This window comes from Bos javanicus, chromosome 7 (assembly GCF_032452875.1).
Source record: "Bos javanicus breed banteng chromosome 7, ARS-OSU_banteng_1.0, whole genome shotgun sequence".
Taxonomy (NCBI): Eukaryota; Metazoa; Chordata; class Mammalia; order Artiodactyla; family Bovidae; genus Bos; species Bos javanicus.
Genome location: NC_083874.1, coordinates 25,341,528 through 25,362,016, shown reverse-complemented (window position 1 = coordinate 25,362,016; position 20,489 = coordinate 25,341,528). Strand labels below are relative to the sequence as shown.

The 20,489-nt window shown below is 39.4% G+C and overlaps 1 protein-coding gene across 2 annotated transcripts in view; it reads right to left on the bottom strand.

Moving 5' to 3' along the window:
* Nucleotides 1–226: 226 nt before the first annotated feature.
* The window catches only part of FBN2 (fibrillin 2), a 222,825-nt gene continuing 202,562 nt past the window's right edge, over nt 227–20,489 (bottom strand). For both annotated transcript variants that reach the window (XM_061422898.1, XM_061422899.1), the window contains 10 exons: nt 18,636–18,761; nt 16,902–17,108; nt 15,840–15,965; nt 14,103–14,225; nt 13,326–13,442; nt 12,595–12,723; nt 10,802–10,921; nt 5,476–5,707; nt 3,952–4,123; nt 227–2,137 (listed from right to left, as the gene is read on the bottom strand). In XM_061422898.1, the coding sequence (XP_061278882.1) occupies nt 1,763–2,137; nt 3,952–4,123; nt 5,476–5,707; nt 10,802–10,921; nt 12,595–12,723; nt 13,326–13,442; nt 14,103–14,225; nt 15,840–15,965; nt 16,902–17,108; nt 18,636–18,761 (1,727 nt within the window). In that variant the 3' untranslated portion in view covers nt 227–1,762. The remainder of the gene's footprint in view (nt 2,138–3,951; nt 4,124–5,475; nt 5,708–10,801; nt 10,922–12,594; nt 12,724–13,325; nt 13,443–14,102; nt 14,226–15,839; nt 15,966–16,901; nt 17,109–18,635; nt 18,762–20,489) is intronic.

Here is a 20,489-nt window from a genome sequence, read left to right as displayed (position 1 = left end):
CTGCCGTGACTATGTCCTTCTGTTTGAGTACCACCTCAAATCGTGAACTGTCAGTTGAACACTCCCGCTTGTTTTGTGTCATAGACCTGACAGCAGTCCCTTGATTTCTTGTAAAAAATGTGCCTGGCTCTCCTTCTGATACTTTCATACAGGTCCCTCTAAGCAAAGCCTCCAGCCCACAAACACAACAGGGGTTGCAGTCTCATAGAACTCACAGCCACAAAGCTACCCCAAAATAAGCTTTATTGCAAGAAAAGTGTCATATTTGATACACAGACCTACGGAAAACAAACAAAACCAAAAGCCGTAAGTTTTTCCTCACAAATACTTGATTACAAATGTACACTGTTTGTTTTGCTTTAGTTTATTAGGAAACAAAACAAAGTCCCGAACTGGATATGACCGGTGACTCATCTTTGGTCAGCTCAGGTGTGAGAGGAACAACCCAGAGCCTGCATGTGCTTTGGCCATTTCACATATGAGGTTTGCTCACTGGTCCAGGGACAGGTTCCTGGATTGAGAAGAATGCGGGGACGTACGCTTACTAGCACGTCCTAGTACAATATCTCTTTAAATGACTAAAAGCAAACTAAACATCAATTCATTGTACAAACATCTTTCATACACAATAGGCTATGATAAAAACGAGACATATGGTGTATAACTACAGTATTAATGAAAATTCTAAAAAAAAAAAAGAAATGGATTAAAAAAAAAAACATATATTCCTTGTCTGTACTGCATGGTTTGTTTGCACATATGGCAATCCTGAAACAGCTTGAATGTAATAAATGCACCATTAATCTAAGACAGCACCAAACACTACAGAACGCCAGGTGTTCCTCGCCGAAGGAACGGCAGTTCTTCAGCTGCCTACAGTACCACAAGTATGCAGCATGCCCTGGGTAAGAATGAGGTGTTGTGGGGAGCACATGTGCCTCCTTGAGGTTATGAGAAGGAAATACAGTACGGTTTGGCCTGCAATGCTACTGGTCTCACAAGCAGTCAAGGTATTTTGCTACAGTGGTTGTGCTTCATCCTCTGTTGCCTGGTGTGTCTGCTGACGTGAAGTATCATCACAGTGAGCTCCTCTGGCTTTGATCTCCTTTATATAGGATCTAATGACACATTGATTACTGCCCATTCAGCTCTGTGAGGCTGCCTTTAAAATAATCAGATGTGTACCAGTTGGACGACTGGCAGAAAACCAAAGGAAACATCTCTTGAATCTACTGAAAAATTTTTTTTTTTTTAAAAAGCACCTCTAAAAGAAATAGCTCAAATTTATAAATCTAAAGAAAAACGAGTGAGTTTCCCTTTTTGTTTACATAGTTTGTTCATTTCTCCATATATTACTGCATTAAAAATAAATAAACATCTATATTTTTTTAATTAGCAACTATAGCAAAATACCCAAAGTGTTACAGACTGCTAACAGGAAAAAAAAAAAAAAAGCTCACATTATTTTTGTGCATTTAGTGCCATATGCTGATCTCTTGAATATTTAGTTTTTTAATATACTTTAAAGTGAAGTTATATAAAAAATACAGTAACCACGGTTGCCTTTGTACTCAAATCTTTGGCCACACCAGAGTCTACATTATCCCTCCCTGTGAGGGTCAACATTCTTAAGTCTGAGACAGGGAGGAAAGAAACAAAAGTCTTTTTTTTCTTTCCTCTTTAAAACTAGTCATTGATTTCTCAGAGGCTTCTGAAGGCTGGCTGTGCAGGGATTTGAGCCTGGAACCAAGTCTGCAAGGGGTTAATAGAGTTGAATCTGCAGCCTCATTCTGAGAGCCTCCCCCAGCTCCCCTAGGAGGTAGTCATCTTCATTGCTGTCTTCCAGTTTCTTAAGCTCCTTTTTCTTGTAGAGAGGGACGCTAGTGATTTCCAGTGTGTACATGCCAGGCACGAGCTTCCTCTTGGCTGTGTGCAAGTAGCTGAGCCCATTCCTTTGGTGGATGCGGAACACGCCATCGTCATTCCCCTGGGAGATGACATAGCGGATGTGGTTGTTGAGCGGCTCGATGGCCGGCATGAATTCTACGATGTGCTCCTTCGCACCAAGGCCGGAGACGTTAAACTTCATCATCACCGGGCTGTCCATGTCGACGCTCTCCAGGCTGATCTGTTTAACCTGGAAGAAGAGCAGGAAAACCGTGTGGGAAGAGCTTTGACAGCACAAACCGAGGACTTACAGGAACCGGCTATCAGAGGGATGCAGCCACAGTGACATACTGTCTCTGCCTGTCTGCTTGCAACTTACCCTCGGCTGGGAGAAAAGGTCACTTCCGCCGAGTGTGCCCTGTAAATCTTTAGGACTGTTCCCGCACCTTGTCCAGGTAAAGTTACAGGGCTGAGCTGATGGGGGGCACTCATATTTCAAGTTTTTTTGGGGGGTTTATGAAATATCATACTTATTAATAAACAAGAGACAATTTAGGAAACAATGGTAATTTTTTTGTTGTTGGAGTTAAAACGAGAAGTGCAGCTGTTTTAACTCTGCTTAGAGGGATCTTCACTCTGAAAGCCCAGGTAGATTATCTGGCCACAAACCACATGTGAATGTGTTTTCTGGGAGCTGTCAGTGCAGGGGGAGCGAACTCCAGAGTCATCAGGGCTCAGGTTTGAACCAGCTTTGGTTAAAAGCCAATGGGGCAGGGCCCAGATACACCAAGTCTCTCTCTGTCAAATGTACAGGAGGTTTAAGAACGCTATTTCAGTAAGACAGGGGCAAAAAAAATCAATGCTTTGAGTGGGCGCCTGCCAAGAACTTGGGGACCGTGGTACCGAGGTGCCCACTTCAGCATGCAGCCCCCTAGAATCACAACGGGAGGGTTTTACAAGCAGAATTTCTGGATCTGTAGTTTGGCTTACTTAATGAATAGCTCAGTTGCCATATTTAAACATCAGCTAGGTACCTTAATCTATTTAAGGTAAATGTAATGCTGGCCTATGTACGATTATAAAACAGAACCAGAGATTTTGTGGCTAGAGAAGTCTCGTCTTATAAATTTCTGAGGCCCAGAAAACTGAAGCAAGTTGCCCAATGCACCCAGCCAGTTAGTTGCTGACTAGGTGTTTTGATGGGGAATTCTGCAGTGGCACTAACTGATGAGATGGTCTGCCTGATCTCTGGGGGAAAACACCTCCAGATACTGGGTATTATTTGGAGAACGGGCATCAATGTTTATGCCAGGCACCGTTTCAGAAGCTTCACAGTAATCGCTCCATTAATCTTCTTGCCAGCCTTTGGAGGTAAATATTTTTATTCCCATTTTAACAGGTGAAGAAATTGAGGTAGAGAGAGGCTAAGTAAATACGCTCTGTGTAACATGGGTAGTAAGTACAGAGGGTCAGGGAATAAATTCAAAACCAAGAATCTGTGGCCGACCCATTTAACCACTGTGCTAAATACCACAAACAGAAAGAAATAGCAGCAGCAGCAGCAGCAGGCAATTCAGATTTTCAGCTTCTTACAAAATACAAGTTATCTGGAGATAAAACTTTTATGGAAGCAACACCTATCTTATAAATGTCACAAAATGTGACACGTGGTTGGCTTACCTACTGAAAATTAAGATCAGCCTAGTATACTATATATGTATACAACAGAACTGGACAGATTCACAATAATTTCATTTTTTGAATCATTTCAAAGTAGTTATTTCCTGGAAGGACATCTTATTACCTCCTGGCACAAGTCAAAAATGCCAACATGTGGTCTGAAACTATGAATCTTAAAGGCCCCCAGTCCTTTCTGAATTAAAAACACCACTAATTTTAACTTACTTGTCTCTGCCATAGTTTGTACATTAACTAAGCTGATGAATTTCACGAGGTGGAGGTTTAGCTCCACTGAGGCTGAAACCTACATAAAAGTTTACTGCAATAGGGTACGTGACTCCATATGGAAAAAATCTGGTGACAAAATAAAGTGAAGTTACTCACAGCAATGTGTTTGGGTTCATGAATACTTCTCTTCTGTCTGTTGTCTTTCTTAGAGTAGCCGTTGATTTTGCACTCATAACACGCTTCCGGGGACAGAGCATTCTCTTCGTCTACTTCTGTATCCATCGATAGGTACTGCCCTTTGTTAAATCCCATTCCTGAGACGCAGTGGCTATTTGCAACAAGATGCAAATTGATGTTAGACTTCATCATAACTCTATTGTTTTCCAGAGGTAGAGCAGAGGTTTTTCCAAAATAAGAAACCCACAAAGCAAACCCTAAGATCATAAACATAAAAACCTAATAGACTTGGTAACTTTACTTCAGCACTTAATGCATGAGATTCTCCTTTATTTTAAACAGCAAAATTCTTCCAAGAGTGAGCCCCAAGTTTCCCCAATTTTCAATCCTGATTAGACTGAAGCACTCTGTGTAATTAAATCAAGATGGTAAAAGTCAAGTATGAATTTTCAGAGTGTTAGAAGTTCTGTTGATTCCAAAACCTGAAGCCTACATCTGCTGCTTACCAACTGAGCTTGCTGAACTCCTATTTTGATTAATGAAAGAGTTAGCGAGCTGACACTAAATGACCCTTGTCTACATCAAGATTTCTGTTTCAAGTATTATTATGTACCCACGGTGGACATATTAGTCCAACAACCCTCAGTGTCTGACTCACACACTGTTCCTTCTGGGGAAGATGACTCCTAAATTCCCATCTTCTGGGCTGTGGAGTGCTGGCTTCTGTGAAGGAGGGAGGCAGGTGGCCAGCACCTCAGCTAATAGGACTTGAGACGGCTGCACTTGGGAAAGGGGACTAGCTGAAGGGACCCAGCCTTGTGGAGACAGTGTCACACCAACCAGGCATGTCCTCTCTGTGCAGCAAAACACCAGATGAGCAAAGAGAGGGACAGCTTCTTCCTCATGGAGCACAGGGCTGTGCTTAATCATTCAGTCGTGTTCCACTCTTTGTGACCCCATGGACTATAGCCTGCCAGGCTCCTCTGTCCATGGGATTCTCCAGGCAAGAATACCGAGTGGGTTGCCTTGCCCTCCTCCAGGAGAGCTTTCTGACTCCGGGATTGAATCCTCATCTCCTGCATTGCAGGCGGATTCTTTACCCACTGAGCCATCTGAGCCACTAGCACAGGGCTAGTACCTGCCAAAATTCATGTAAGACACTGGGCGAAGCCATTTCCATTTGTATCTCTTAGCCCAGGTGTCTTTGATAACACAGGAGCCATAGTATCTTTAAACATCTGCTGTCTCTGACCTTAAGGGATTTATTCAGGCCATTGTAAAACACCAGAGAATGATACCCATATACAAGTTCGAGTCCAATGCTCACCACAAAGCAGGGAATCCACATGCCTTCCTGGAGCTTCTTCCTCCCATACCTAAATGCTCTGATCAATGCTTTTCCCTAGCCAGCTTTTCATCGCCATTTACCTTCCCCCAGTGCCAGGTGGCCAGGCACTGGACCCTGCTCACTTTCCCATGTGTGGGGGAGGTGGAGGGTCTTACCCCTGTCCCACTCTGTAGTACCCAGGTGGGCAGCCGCAGAGGTAGCCCCCTTCTGTGTTGGAGCAGCCGTAATTGCATGGGTTCTTGGAAGATGAGCACTCATTCACGTCGTGGCAGGCACTGGAGAACTGGTCGAAGGAGAACCCGGAGGGGCAGGCGCACTTGTAGCTTCCCAGGGTGTTATAGCAGGAAGCAGAGCCACAGGCATTGGGATTGGAGCATTCATTCTCGTCTGAGAACATAAAGCAAGAGACTTTTACAAGTGGAGGGGAGGGCAGTGGGGCAAAGAAGAGCCCCAGTATCAAATATCTATGATTTTACAGGGGAAGTAGCTTTAGAACCATATTTTTAAATGTTTACCATGATGGTTGATTTGCAAAGCATATGATATTAAAAAAAAACAAAAACAAGACCTGACAAATTCCCCTAAAATTATGGCTTAAACAAAAGCTTCCCCATGCTTTTATATTATGTTTGTACTAGGTTTTCCTGAATACTCTGGCAGCCTTTGGGCACAGATATTTGCAGTCTGACTACTGAGTAACTCTTCTAATCACTTTTCAGAAGGTTACTTCAAAAGTCTATGCCTCAGACAGACTCACAAGGACAGAAAGTAGATGAGTAGTTGCCAGGAGCTGTGGGGAGGGAGAAACGGAGAATGACTTCTAAGGGGTATTGAGCTTCTTTTCGGGGTGGAGATGTTGTGTTGCTGATGGTGGTACACTGCTGTGAGAATATACTTAAAAACCACTGAACCGGACATTTTAAAAGCTGAATTTTATGGTATGTGAATTATATTTCAATTTTTAAAAAGCCTCAATTTATATCTGTATTTTTTATCCATTCTCCTAGCAATTTACAAAGCATTCATTATATACATGGAGAGAAAAGTATATTAAAAAATCGAAATATCCTAAATGAAAATAACTGAGATAAACATTAATTGAACCTCATACACTTTTAACTCTACTTGAGAACCTATCATGTACATACTTTGCCTTCTGATGTGGGTCTGCACCAAGCCATCAGCTGACATGGGTTTTACTTTTAATGACTGACGCTACACAATAAATGCCTGACAGTAAGATAATTTCAGGTTAATACTTTCAGCTACTCTTATCATTTTTACAAAATCAAAGTTTGACTGTGCTTTTAGCTTTGGAGATGACAATTTTGCTCTTAACTGTCTGGTTGATACCTAGTCTGCAGCTTGACCCCTGTGGGCTTCATCATCATCCAAATTTCACCCTGGGCACCAGTCATGTCTGGTCCATGGAATTCTTTCAGATTCTTGTGACTATACTAGAGTGTAGTGTTTTTACCAAATACATGACAAGTCTGTGTTTCAGCTCACGTGGGGAAACAGGCCCATTTGCAATTAGGTGTGCCCTTGGGACACAGCAGTTAGAGCCAAGTGCTTATCTGCAGTAGCTCGGGGAGATTATGGAGGATGCACATGGAGTCTCGCTGGAAAGGCCTCTCACACAGGAAATTATACTTCATTAACTACGGTACAGAGGTTGTTGAAAAGGCCAAAATTATTAGGCACATTTCTGTCTCATGAGTACAGTTTAGGAATTAAACCAAACTGCCAAATACAGCATTCTTAATCACTGGATATGAATTACCATATGATTACCTAATATGGACAAATTCTCAGCCTTCATTTCACAGGAAGAAAGTATATGAATAAATTCTTAATAAGTAAGCTTGCTGTTGTTGCTCAGTTGCTAAGTCGTGTCCAACTCTTTGCAACCCCATGGATTGTAGCTGCCAGGTTCCTCTGTCCATGGGGTTCTCCCAGCAAGAATACTGGAGTGGGCTGCCATTTCCTCCTCCAGGGGATCTTCCCAGACCAGGGATCAAACCTGCTACTTATGACATAAATATAACTACTATTTTATTTCTATATATCAAAGACCTGGAATTCTGCCTCAAAGGTTCATCTGCTTTTGTAATTAAATCTGACACTAGTTTTATATGTGGTGTTTCTCTCCTGATAGAGAATGTGAGTTAGGTTATAGTCTAACAAAATGATCCTGCCATGAGCATAGTATTAGATATTGTGTTAAAGTGGAAAAATTACCAAGAAAGGCAATTAATTGAATAAACTGCATTTAAAGATACCACTGACAAGAACGTTTTTATATAGTTAAAACTTCTGGAGGCACCATGACAGACGTCATATTTATATCCTATAAATGTATGCCATAGCATAATTTTATAGGCATAGGTAATCTGACTTTGAAAATATGTTCCGGTTTGAAACATACTTTGAGCTGACTCAAGTCTCACTAAACCATGTTCAAATTATTTTGAAAAGAACATACAAGGAACTAGAGGTTGCTAACACCAAGTAAACCAAAGCTTCATATATTAAAATGTAATCATATTCAGGAGAAGGCAATGGCACCCCACTCCAGTACTCTTGCCTGGAAAACCCCATGGATGAAGGAGCCTGGTAGGCTGCAGTCCATGGGATCGCTGAGGGTCGGACACGACTGAGCGACTTCACTTTCACTTTTCACTTTCATGCATTGGAGAAGGAAATGGCAACCCACTGCAGTGTTCTTGCCTGGAGAATCCCAGGGACGGGGGAGCCTGGTGGGCTGCCGTCTATGGGGTCGCACAGAGTCGGACACGACTGAAGTGACTTAACAGTTAGCAATCATATTCAAATGTTAGTAATATTATCTTATTTTCAATTTAGAATAATTATAATGCTTGCATATTACTTAGGAACACATGGGAATGTTCCTAAATCTGTATAATCTATGTATCAGAATGTTATATGTGTTCTGTGGTACCTGGCTGAACACTTCTTAAAGTATCCATTTGAATTTAAAACGTTTTCAGTACTAACACTTCAAAAGCTGTCATTTTTCTTACACTGGCAGCAGTATTAACATCATTGCAGGGTTATAACTTACTATTACTTAAATTATCTGATGCACTGTTTGTGCCCATTTACAAGGGGACCCCAGTTACATCTGTCTGAGATACTTCATGGGATATTCCTTCTTCAATCATATGAATAACAAGATATTCATACTCATAGTGACAGATAAAAATGATTTGTGGCCTTTTGATTTGCATTTTGTTATAATGTTGCTATTTTGCTAACTTGTTGCTTTTATTAGTTCCTGATGGTTGTTTGATTCTATTACTGAAATATATTTGAGTTATAGTTCTAATGTTCTGTGAGTTCAAAATTGCAAGAGAGTTAGATTTTATTAGTGATGAGCTGGATTGCTCAACCCCGCAAAGAAAAATTTCTAATCTTTCAAAATAAATCCCTGCTTTGTCTTGCTTATCCAGAGGCTTGCTGCTTAGAGGTGCCCATTTTAGCAGAGCAAGCTAACATTTATTCTTACAGTTGGGGTATCTGCTTATGTATCTTCAGTTTTTAATTCATCTCTGAAACCACATATCCCTCTGTCGATGGGGGTCTCTGCTGATTAGAAGACCCACTGGCTTCTGGCTGGATCCAAGTGTGAATTGCTCTGGGGTGACTGCCTTGCTTAAGTGACTACTCCAAGGATCCCACCAAGAACGACTTGGGTACACCACACAGCCCTGACTTTAAGTCAGACCATATTCAGTGAAGACCTGTGTGTCTATTTTCACACTTAAATGCTTACAGGCAGAAATTCCAGGAAACTTAAAAACTCAGAAATTGAGTTGATCCTCCATGCACATTCCAATTTCTACTTATGATTACTTTAAAAACAAGAATTTTATTTAAACTGATACATGTGAAGTATTACAGATCATTCTTCTGCTTTAAGTTCTGTAGAAGTAACCAAGAAGTCCATGGTATTAACTGAATAGTTAATGCGGGGTGGGCCTCGCATTTTATGAACAACACAATATAATAAAAATCATTTTGAACTCTTATAATAGTTACCTAAAAAAGTACCATTTCCTATGTTCTGAAGAGTGTCCCTACACTTTATCTGTTTATGAATCAATAAATTGGGGCATAATAACTTCTGCAACATTTTTTTTCTATGAAGAGAAAAGAAGTAAACTGAACTTATAAAGTCATTTGATCGACAACCTAAGTCATCATTTTGATAATCCTTTCAAACTCTATCCATAACTTCCAGATCATCACTGGTTTTCGCATTTCCCCCATGAGTGTGTGTTCCTGGTGTGGCTAAGCATCTGTCTTTGGCCTGGCACAAAGCCACAGCAGAGCTGCACCAACTTTCAGAGTTGCTTTCCCACCTCTGAAATTTGTCTTGATTTTCTCAATTCACTAAACTGTCATTAGAAATTTCTTTTGAGAAGACCATCACGGATAAAATCAAATTAATTCACTTAGTGGCTCCCTGAGAGTAAAATACTTGAAATACACGTGGGGTAATTTCAATCACTACAGAGAAACAGGAAGCAACCTGCTGTTTCTCAGCAGGCCCACTGTTCCCCCTTCTGCTCAAGCTGTGCCCCATCTACTGTCACACTGTGTACGATGCCGCGTCTAGGAAGGGCATTCAATGGAGCCAAGAAATTAGGCATATGCTAAGTCAGCTGGTTATTCAAGTAGAGAGTAATGTTCTCTTCGATCAAACTCTCCTTAAGAGAATTGCCATGACTCTATCAGCACAAGAAAGACAGTTGAGTGTCTACAGATTTTATTTTACAAACACTTTTTTTTGTCTGGCGTTTTCAACAGAATTTGCTCTAACTAGTTACTTTTTCTACCTTAAAATTCATTATACCCCCTTCATTAAATATGTGACTGGAGAGCACAGACGAATGGTGCTCATTAATTTGATCTGATTCCTGTTAGATTTATATGAGCAGATAGATGGGTAACCCTTCAACCCCAAATCTAAAGTCACTAAATTACTGATTAAAAAAAAAGCCTTTGACCTTAGCAAATGAAGAGGATATGAGTCTTGACATCATCTTCAGGAACTTAAAATTATCAGCTAGCAGAAAATTAAAATTATCAAAGCGCTTCTGAGTTACCTTTTAGGTACTTAACATTTTAAAGTACATTATGCATATTTTCAAATACACACAAGTATACAAAGTAGCTTAATAGATTCCCATGCATCAGTCCTAAGTACTGGTTATTTAAGTTCTAGGGTTTAAAGGCTACACTGAGGGGAACACACATGTATACCTGTGGCGGATTCATTTTGATATTTGGCAAAACTAATACAATTATGTAAAGTTTAAAAATAAAATAAAATTGGAAGAATAAAAAAAAAAATAAAGGCTACACTGAAAATGACCATCTTTATTGCTCATTTGTTTTACTAAAAGATAGTTTAAGGCAAGAAAAGCAGATGCCATGTAACAAGCGCGTGCTCACCAACACACTGATTCCACTGGTAATGCTGAATATACCCTTGTGGGCAGCCACACCTGTAGCCTCCCAGGATGTTCTGGCAGCCATGCTGGCACCTATGGTTTCCATCACATTCATCAACATCTGTAAAAACAAGCCCGGCAAGATTTTCATCACCTTTCTTCTATTATTCTTAAATGTACTCCAAACACAACACAGGGTAACTATATCAGAGGAACAAACAAACAAGACACACCGAGGGGCTGTGATTTTTTCCAAGTCACATGGTTATTAAGTCAGTGGTGGTACAGTGAATGGCTCTGAGATAAGAAACCACATCATTCTTATGCTATCCACCAGCCATGCCACGTCAGTGCTTTAAATAATATCTTAATTTCAGCAAATCAGCCATAGCAACCACAAATGTTGTGCATTTTGGATGGATTAACTACATATGGTATGATTTATTTGGTAAACGATATAAATATATTTGCATCACATATTCCAGTAAGTTCAAAAGTGATTGACATGTTAATTCTCATTTTCGGGAAAATACAAGCATTACAGAAATACCTAAAGAATTATAATGGTTGGGAATGCAAAAAATTTTATTACTATTTGAGATTAATTAGATGCAAGTTTAAAGTATTTAAATACATTATTTTTAGACATGATATAGTATTATGACACATATGGAATAATTTCTTTGTTCATACATGCATACTCTTCTGGAATGACAACTGAGGCTTTGAAATTTACCCATAAAAAGAGAAATGAAATTGGCATGTCTGATATATGTGTAACAAATTTTATATGGATAATTAATAAATTGTATCTTATGTAGATAGTCACAAGCTGAACTCACACATGGCAACCAGCTGTAGGCTCAGAATACTTTCAAAGTCTCAATGACTTCAAATACAAAATATTAAAATAGAAATTTTTCAGTTGAATTTTTTTTGGTTGAAGATTAGATACATGTAAAAGTCCTGTAGTTCTCAGACTATATTAAAACATGTAGATATATTTCTAGAGTTCAAAATCATGTATTCGTAAGAATAATTAATTCAAGGGTGACTAAAATCAATAAAGATGTAAATTGCACTAGTATATAAAAATATAAAGGGGAAGTACATGCTCTCAGAACCTCTGGCATGAGTATTTTGTAAAAGCTACCAATCGTAGTATATTTATCTCATATTCTAGAACTTGCAATGAAAATACTGAAGAACAGTATTTTATTGGCCACAGGCAAATTCTTATTTTATTCCCACTTAAATTTTTCCTTGGATTTAACAGGAAATATCTATTGTGATGAAGACTTTATAGGAAACCCTCTTTATAGAAAAGACAGGGAACTGGGACTCTCAGACAAATAAAACCGCCATCAGTTTTCCCCAGCGCTTTCTGTTCATCTGCCCAGTTTCCTACAACTTGTTCTTTGTCTTACACTTAACATTTATACATTTTACATTCAAGTATCATGGAACAGACATCAGACTTTTTTCTGGTTTACTCATATACTACTGCAGCTAAATTAGGTACAGGAATTCGTTTTCAGTTAAATTCTTTTTTTAGATCAGTAACTAGGTAAACAGTTATTTCAGAAGCCCATGTGTACTCACAGAATTTTTGTTTCATCACATTAAGGTTTTCCTCTGTCCCCGAAATGATATATGAACAAAAAAAAAATCAACTTCTGGGTTTTACTTTGTTAATCTTTGTTGTTTGAGATGATCTCAATTTCTCATTGAGTGGCTTAGACATTAAAACAGTTTGCTGTATTAGAATAAGAATATTTAAATAAATAAACTCACCTTCACAGTTCAGTCCAGTAGCATCAAGAGAGAACCCTCTTTGGCATTCACAGCTGAAACTTCCAGGGGTGTTTTGACAGATTCCCTTTGCTCCACAAAGTGAAGGCTGGGACCCACATTCATTGTTGTCTAGCAGAGGACAAAAGGGAAAGAGTGTCTGGCTTTCTAATTATTATAGGATTCAAATTTTACTACATGAAGTAAAAAGTAAGGTATGAAAGCCTAAGTTTCACAATGAGAAAACAGAGTTTACAGAAAAGTATGCCACTATTCATGGTCATATTAAAGACAAAAATGGTCAGAAAGAAGTGTATTTCAAGAGATTGAAAATCAGAGCATATTTTGGATCAAATGAGGACATGGTTTTTCGATAGCACAGACTGAAAGTTAAGGTTAAGACCTGTGTGTCTTCTGACATTAAAAAATCCCAACATGTTCATTAGCATGCTTTAAATTATAGTGAGCCTTTTACTCATATTTTATCTGAGCACACATTATATTTAGAATGCAATATAAAGGCGCTGCTTGGAATACACCCACTGTGCATGTGCTTGGACTACACAGGACTACTATGCTTGGATATTGTTCTTGTGAAAAAATAAATTATTAACAACATTTTAAAACCACTAATTATGAGGGACTGATTTTAATGTACGTACTACCATTTTTAACTACAGTTTTAGGCTTCTACTAGTAGTGTGCAGAACTTCCCTTTTGTAGTTTTGTCTTACCAATACAAGCAGTGTGATGCTGTGTGAAACCAGGTGGACATTTACAGGTAAAACCTCCCAGAGTGTTGACACACAGGAACTGGCAATTGTGCTGTTTGGTTTGACATTCATCAAGGTCTGCAATGAAAGACAAGCCAGTGAAAATCCGAGCAGAGTTATCTGGCTGTGCTTCCCTTCTCATGAAGCCACAGAGAGGTGTCCATGTTCTACCAGGAGTATTTTGTCTAGATTTTTGTTGGAAGCTTTATAGATTTCCATATGCATAAGGCAAGGAGGTTTTTTTTCCACATACTTAAGCAGCGTAAATACTATGAGCTACTAAGACAAGACGGCTAAGGTGATATATAACAAAAATTTTTTTAAAACAAAAAGCTGAAAGGATGAATTATAGTGATGTTCATGAGCTGTTTTCAAAGCTAGTATTCAAAGGTTAAAATACTTGTATTTGATGCACCATTGAGTACATGGCTGGCTACTTAATCCTATTAAGTCAAAGTGAAAATTGCTCAGTTGTGTCTGACGCTTTGTGACCCTATGGACTATACAGTCCATGGAATTCTCCAGGTCAAAACACTGGAGTGGGTAGCCTTTCCCTTCTTCAAGGGATTTTCCTGTCCCAGGGATCAAACCCGGGTCTTCTGTATTGCAGGCAGATTCTTTACCATCTGAGTCACAAGGGGAGCCACAGTAAAAAGTGAGGCACATGGCCTGATCCCCGATAAGCTGATTCTGAATCTGAAAAAAAGGAGAGGGTCACACATATAGACTCCTCATCACCTTTGCAGGTCTTCCCGTCCTCCTGCAGGACATAGCCCCGGGGACACGAGCACTGGTAACTCCCCTCTGTGTTCTTGCAGATGAAGTTGCACGGTTTTGGGGACTGCGAACATTCGTCGAGATCTGAGTAAAAGTGATGTGAGGATTAAATTACTGGTTAGAAGGAACGACCAGTCTCTTTCCTCCCTCCATATTCTCACTGTTTTCCTCTTCAACTTAAAATGGAAAATAGCCAGAGAGAAACGAGGCACAGAACAATTTTCTCTAAGGTAATTTACTGGTTTAACTTTGTCAGGCGATTCTTGGGCAAATATTGAAATATCCAGACAACTGGGTCAAAAAAAGACACTAGATTTTTTAGACTGGTGTACTTCGGTTTACAGTTTAAGAATCATAAACCTGAGGGTCAGAGTTTCTTCTCTTTGACGTGCGGATGTGGCGGATGTTCTCAGTCTCTGAGCTGACACTTCCCCAGGAATTGTTTGGCATCACAGATTGTGCGGGAGACCTTCCACTGGCCTTCCAGCTGCAGTCCTTACCTTGGTCCACCCTGTTCTCGGGCCCAGGAGGCTGAACTGCACACGGACACCATTAGCAGGCTCTTCTGCCCTCTGTCTTCAGTCTGGTCCTTTAGTTCTCTGATTCCCTTCTCACAAGATGGGCTGAGGCTGACTGAGTCATGGGGTCAGAGGTCACGGGTGCTCTAAAGGCAGGCCTCTGGGAACAATTTTCTCCATCTTCTAGGTTTCAGTAATCCTTCCCTCTTATCTTTGGCCCAGAGGTGGAACAGCCCCAGAACTCAGCACTAGTCCTAGCATTTTCTGCTTACACCTTTATACACTGTCCTTTTGTTAAAAAAACAAGTCTCCTTAAACTGTCCTCATTTCAATATGCTACCTTTTTTCTGCTAGGACTCTGACAGCAAACCATCTCCACTTCCCCTATAAAAGACATTGATTGATGCTCAAAGAATGTTATAAGCTCATGACTGATAGCCTAGTTTCTATTACTATCTTGCCCAAACAAATGAGTTGAATGCTTACTAAGATTTAGGTTGGTTCTTCTTAACCTTTTCATGCCAGATGTGCTTGTTATCAAAACAAGTTGATATTAAGCTGATGAACTATGAAGGAGAAAAGATTTTTTTTCTTTAATGAAAACAATATTTTGGAAAGACTCAATAGCAGCAAGCTACCACCCCTTCCTTGGATGAGACAGTAAAATAAATTAGAAAAAGAGATTGTAAAAGTGTAGAAGGTTTTCTGTATTGATATTGCTTTGCAACTGGAAATTTTAGATGATGATGCTTAATTGGTATATTTTATGCAAAAATAAGTACAACGAGAAACAAGCAAAAAGCATTCTCTCCATATGCAAAAACATACTTTCACAATCAAAAGTCCTGGTCTTTCATTAAAAAATGACAAAACAACCGTGCCTCTATACATTTTAAACTAAATGTAAAATGTTGAAAGTATATTTTTTTAAATAATTTTAATGTTTCCCTAACTTTACAGACTGTTTGATAAATCTAATAGTTCTATGTCTCACATTACTAGACAAGGCCTTGGACAACTCCAGTGATATTAAGAACCGCACTAATGAAAGGAATAGCATCACTTTAGCAAAATGTACAATCCAAACACCATAATAAAGATACTCTACTGACAGTAAAGGACTTGTAGAAAACAGCAGTTAACGACCACTCAGACGCAGAGATGCCTTGTCTTTCCTTACCTACGCACGAGGTTCCGCTGATGTCTGTGGTGTAGCCAACCTTACAGAAACACCGGAAGGAGCCCATGGTATTGATGCACTGACCACTGGTGCAGAGATTTGGCATGACTTTACATTCGTCAATATCTGTGTACCAGAAACCCCAAGGCAAAAACAAACAGAAGTCAATATAGATGCAAGAATAAAACCGGTTAGAAACTAAAAGAAATTAAGGACTTGACAGATAACCAAAATCCAACGTTCGTAACTGTGCTGGTGTACTTTTTCATCATTCAACAGAGTGGCAACATAGAAGGAAGAAATAAGGAAAGAATCTGAAGTGATAGGAAGAGACAAACATAAGGAAGGCTATGCTGAAAGCCCCTCTGGAATCTATTTGTTCTGCAATCTAAGCATGAATTTTTTGGGGGGACTCTAATAGAAAGCTACCCTTCTGAAGTTCCACTAATTTGGAATTAGTGATGGTATTCCATGGATTGGCTTTAAATTCAGTTGCATTAGATCCTAAGAAAGGGTTTCATTAGCAATGTAGTCAAGCGTAAGATCTAGAATCTGTATAGTAATAGAGGAAAATGTTATTTTTAGGACATTAGCATATTGGTTGTACCAAAAAACCTGGAAACTATTAATCATGTGTGAGTCCTGCTGGTTTGTAAATAAGCTGCAAACAGAATGAGTTCCTGTGCACAAACAAAGAAGCGACCTTTACTTAAATGAAGCACGCATAGCTTGTGGGTTGCAGATGGCCTCTGGGATCAGACAGATACATTCTATTCCTTGTTCCAACCTTTAAAAAGGCTGTGATCTTGGGGACATTTATTTTTCGTTACTTAAGCTTTGTGCTTCAGTTTCTGTCTGCTAAAATAGGAATAATTAAGAGATTCTATCTCTTAGATTTGATACGAAGATTATGCCTCTTAAAGCTGCTGAAGCATTAGTGAAAAGCATATACGACCACACACATATACACATATATTTTAGCCATTATCCTATTTCCTTCAAATTAACGTGAATTAACATGCACTGTGTTGATAACATGCATGGATTTCCTCAACTCCTTACCTCTTCCATCAGTGGTATAGCCTGGGCCATGAGGACATATCTTTTTGTACTGTGCAGTTCCAGGGAGTGGGCAGAGCTCACACTGATGACCCCAGCCTCGCCCCCCGTCGCAGCAGCATTCTGACTTTGTGACAAGGTTACGGCTGCTGGATGCCATCTGACACATGGTCTGCAACACCTCTGCAAAGCAGAGGCCCTGGCGATTGTCTGAAATGACAATGTAGTTAAAAAGCACAAGTGTCAAGGGACTGACACTTCGTTATCTGGGTCTTCACGTTAAAAAGGACAATCAATGTTTTCCTTCATAACAATACTTAAAAAAAAATCCATTTATTTTGGTGGTGCTGGGTCTTAGTTGTAGCATACAGCATCTTTAGCTACCACATGTGGATTCTCAGTTGTGGCGTGTGGGATCTAGTTCCTCAGCCAGGGATTGAACCTGGGCCCCCTGCCACTGGTAGGGAGGAGTCTTGGCCACTGGACCACCAGGCAAATTCCGTAGCAATACCTTTTGAAAGGTTAAATATTCTTTTATGTGAAGAGTCACATTGCTTAAGACAATGGTTAGAAAGTTCTGTTGGAGGTTCACTTCACAGTGCTCTTTAGCAACAGTTTATTAAATTTAATAACTGATACTAAAGAAACAGAGGTGAGTTTTTTCTTCTTTTTCTCAGCAGCTAAGTGACGGTAAACTGCCATTCCTATAGAATCCAACTGAAAGGAAAAATCAAAGAAAAATACTTCCCTTTAAGTAAGCAAATGAGAACAGGATTTGTTTTTGAAAAGCAAATTCTGGACTATGTTATCATCTTGGTACGTATTCAATCTAATCTCCTGTATTTTAGACATCTAAAAGACTGTTTAAACATTGGATTAAGTAGTTTTTTTAATTATTATAAATAAAGGGATTTCACTGATATAAGCTGGCAAAGAGATCTTTAATGGGGTTTTAAGAACCATCCTAATGAACTGTTAGTAATATGGACAGAAAAGTACGCTTTCTATGTAGGTCAGCTTTTCTATTTCCTAATGAAGATCTAGATTGAAGATAATAATAAACAAAATATGTTTTCATGACTAATAATTTCCTAGGATTTGAAGCAGATGACATCATTCTGAGAACAATCTGATGTAGTTGAAATGTGCTGTTTTTGCATCAAAGCCCATGAGGAGTGCTATTTCTCTGTTTGCCTTAAATTTGACTACTTCATACTTTTACACCTGCTCATAATTAACTAAACGGTTTATGATATATGCATTTTATCATTAAAATGCCTGAGACTTATATTTTCCACAAGAAAATGTTTTGTAAAACACTTTTCTGTATCATAAAATAAAAATTAACTCTCACTGCATTTTTGAAATGTGGCATTTTCTTTAATATCATTAATATAGCAAAACTTACCTCACATAGCAAATATTTTCTTTTGGAATTAAATCATTTCCTGATGTAAGTTTTACTAGAGTCACATTTTCCGTAGTGCTTAATTAATCTTAATTTTGGAAAGACTACTTAAGATGGTTATTTACATTAAGCATGGATGCATGTACTACACACACGTGTATAAATACATCATTTTAATAGATGTCTATCTTCAGGAAGAGGTACATGGATTACTCAGATTGGGGGATCTATTTTGCAGACAAGGATATATATATAGAACTCTTCTGTGATTACATCACAAAACACATGCTTTATTCACCAAGTAAAATATACTCTGTTTATCAACTTACCAAGGCACTCAGTGCCAGAAGAGCTGGACTGAAAGCCTTCATTACACTCACATCTATAGCTCCCAATAGTGTTAACACAACGCCCGTTTTCACAGATTCCTGGTTTGGTCCTGCATTCATTTTCATCTTTAGAAAAACAAATAATATGAGTCATGAATAGACTGTAAAGTTTATCATTTACAAACATTTATCTTCTAATGGTTTATATCTTGCTTAAACCTTCTTCATCAAAATGCTAATATGATAGAATACTAATTTATATTTAAACTTATAGTATTATATTAAAAATATTACATTTAAATTTATTATATTTAAATTTACCTCATCCTCTTGCCTGGGAAGTCCCATGGACAGAGGAGCCTGGTAAGCTACAGTCCATGGGGTCGCAAAGAGTCGGACACGACTGAGCTATTTTACTTACTTACATCCTTCCAAGATAGGCTCTAGGTTAACAAGGTGTTCCCCCCCACCCTCAGCTGCTTTTCTCTTTCTCTCTTCCACTTTTCAGGGAAGAGGTGATGCTTGATGGATAATTGGAAAAGTGGCTCCATAAAGGATTACTGACGGGGAGAAAGAACTTTGGGAAAGAAGATACCAATTCATGTGACATGAGAGAGAGGCTGAGGGCTGAGCAGTGGCAGGTGTGAGGGGGAGGTGGAGAGCAGGGTGAAGGGCACTCAGGCCAGGGATAAAGGACAAGCTCCTCCACTGACTTGAGTGAAAAATCACAGGAGCCATGCAGGGGGTTAGGGCAGCTAGAGAAGAAGGAATTTAGATAGTACTGCTCTTTTGGTTTCTGACAAATAAATATATCAGAACAAAACTGTTACATTCAAATTCTCACATCTTTACTTGCATTAATTTGACATTTTGTAAATTTTGTTTGAGGCATGTTTCAAATCAGTGTTGTCAGAGGCATGAGCTGCTAAGTCACTTCAGTCATGTCCAACTCCGTGTGACCCCATAGACGGCAGCCCACCAGGCCCCGCCGTCCCTGGGATTCTCCAGGCAAGAACACTGGAGTGGGTTGCCATTTCCTTCTCCAATGCATGAAAGTGAAAAGTGAAAGTGAAGTCACTCAGTCGTGTCCGACTCTTTGTGACCCCATGGACTGCAGCCCACCAGGCTCCTCGATCCATGGGATTTTCCAGGCAAGAGTACTGGAGTGGGCTGCCATTGCCCTCTTCGATGAGAGCTCATGACAAATCCCTTTGATGAATTTCTCCTTTCATCTTTATGCTTTTTAATCTTTAATTTATTAATATTTATTTTGCATGCACTTGCTTTTTATCAACATTTGCCTTGGATATCTTGTTCCACCCCTTTATCTTCCATCTATCTAACATTTTGATTTGGTACATGTCTTGTAAAAAGTACCAAGCTGCACTTTTAAAAGAATATTTAAAAGTACATTTGCCTTTTAACCAGAAATTTAAACTGTTTCTATCTATGGTGATTACTGATATGTTTGGAGTCTTGTCACTTTATACTGTTTAATATTTAGCAGGCTACTTGTCCCCTTCTCTTAATATTTCTTCAGTTCAGTTCAGTCGCTCAGTCGTGTCCAACTCTTTGAGACCCCATGAATCGCAGCACGCCAGGCCTCCCTGTCCATCACCAACTCCCGGAGTTCACTCAAACTCAAGTCCATCAAGTCAGTGATACCATCCAGCCATCTCATCCTCCGTCATCCCCTTCTCCTCCTGCCCTCAATCCCTCCCAGCATCAGAGTCTTTTCCAATGAGTCAACTCTTCACATGAGGTGGCCAAAGTACTGGAGTTTCAGCATTAGCATCATTCCTTCCAAAGAAATCCCAGGGCTGATCTCCTTCAGAATGGACTGGTTGGATCTCC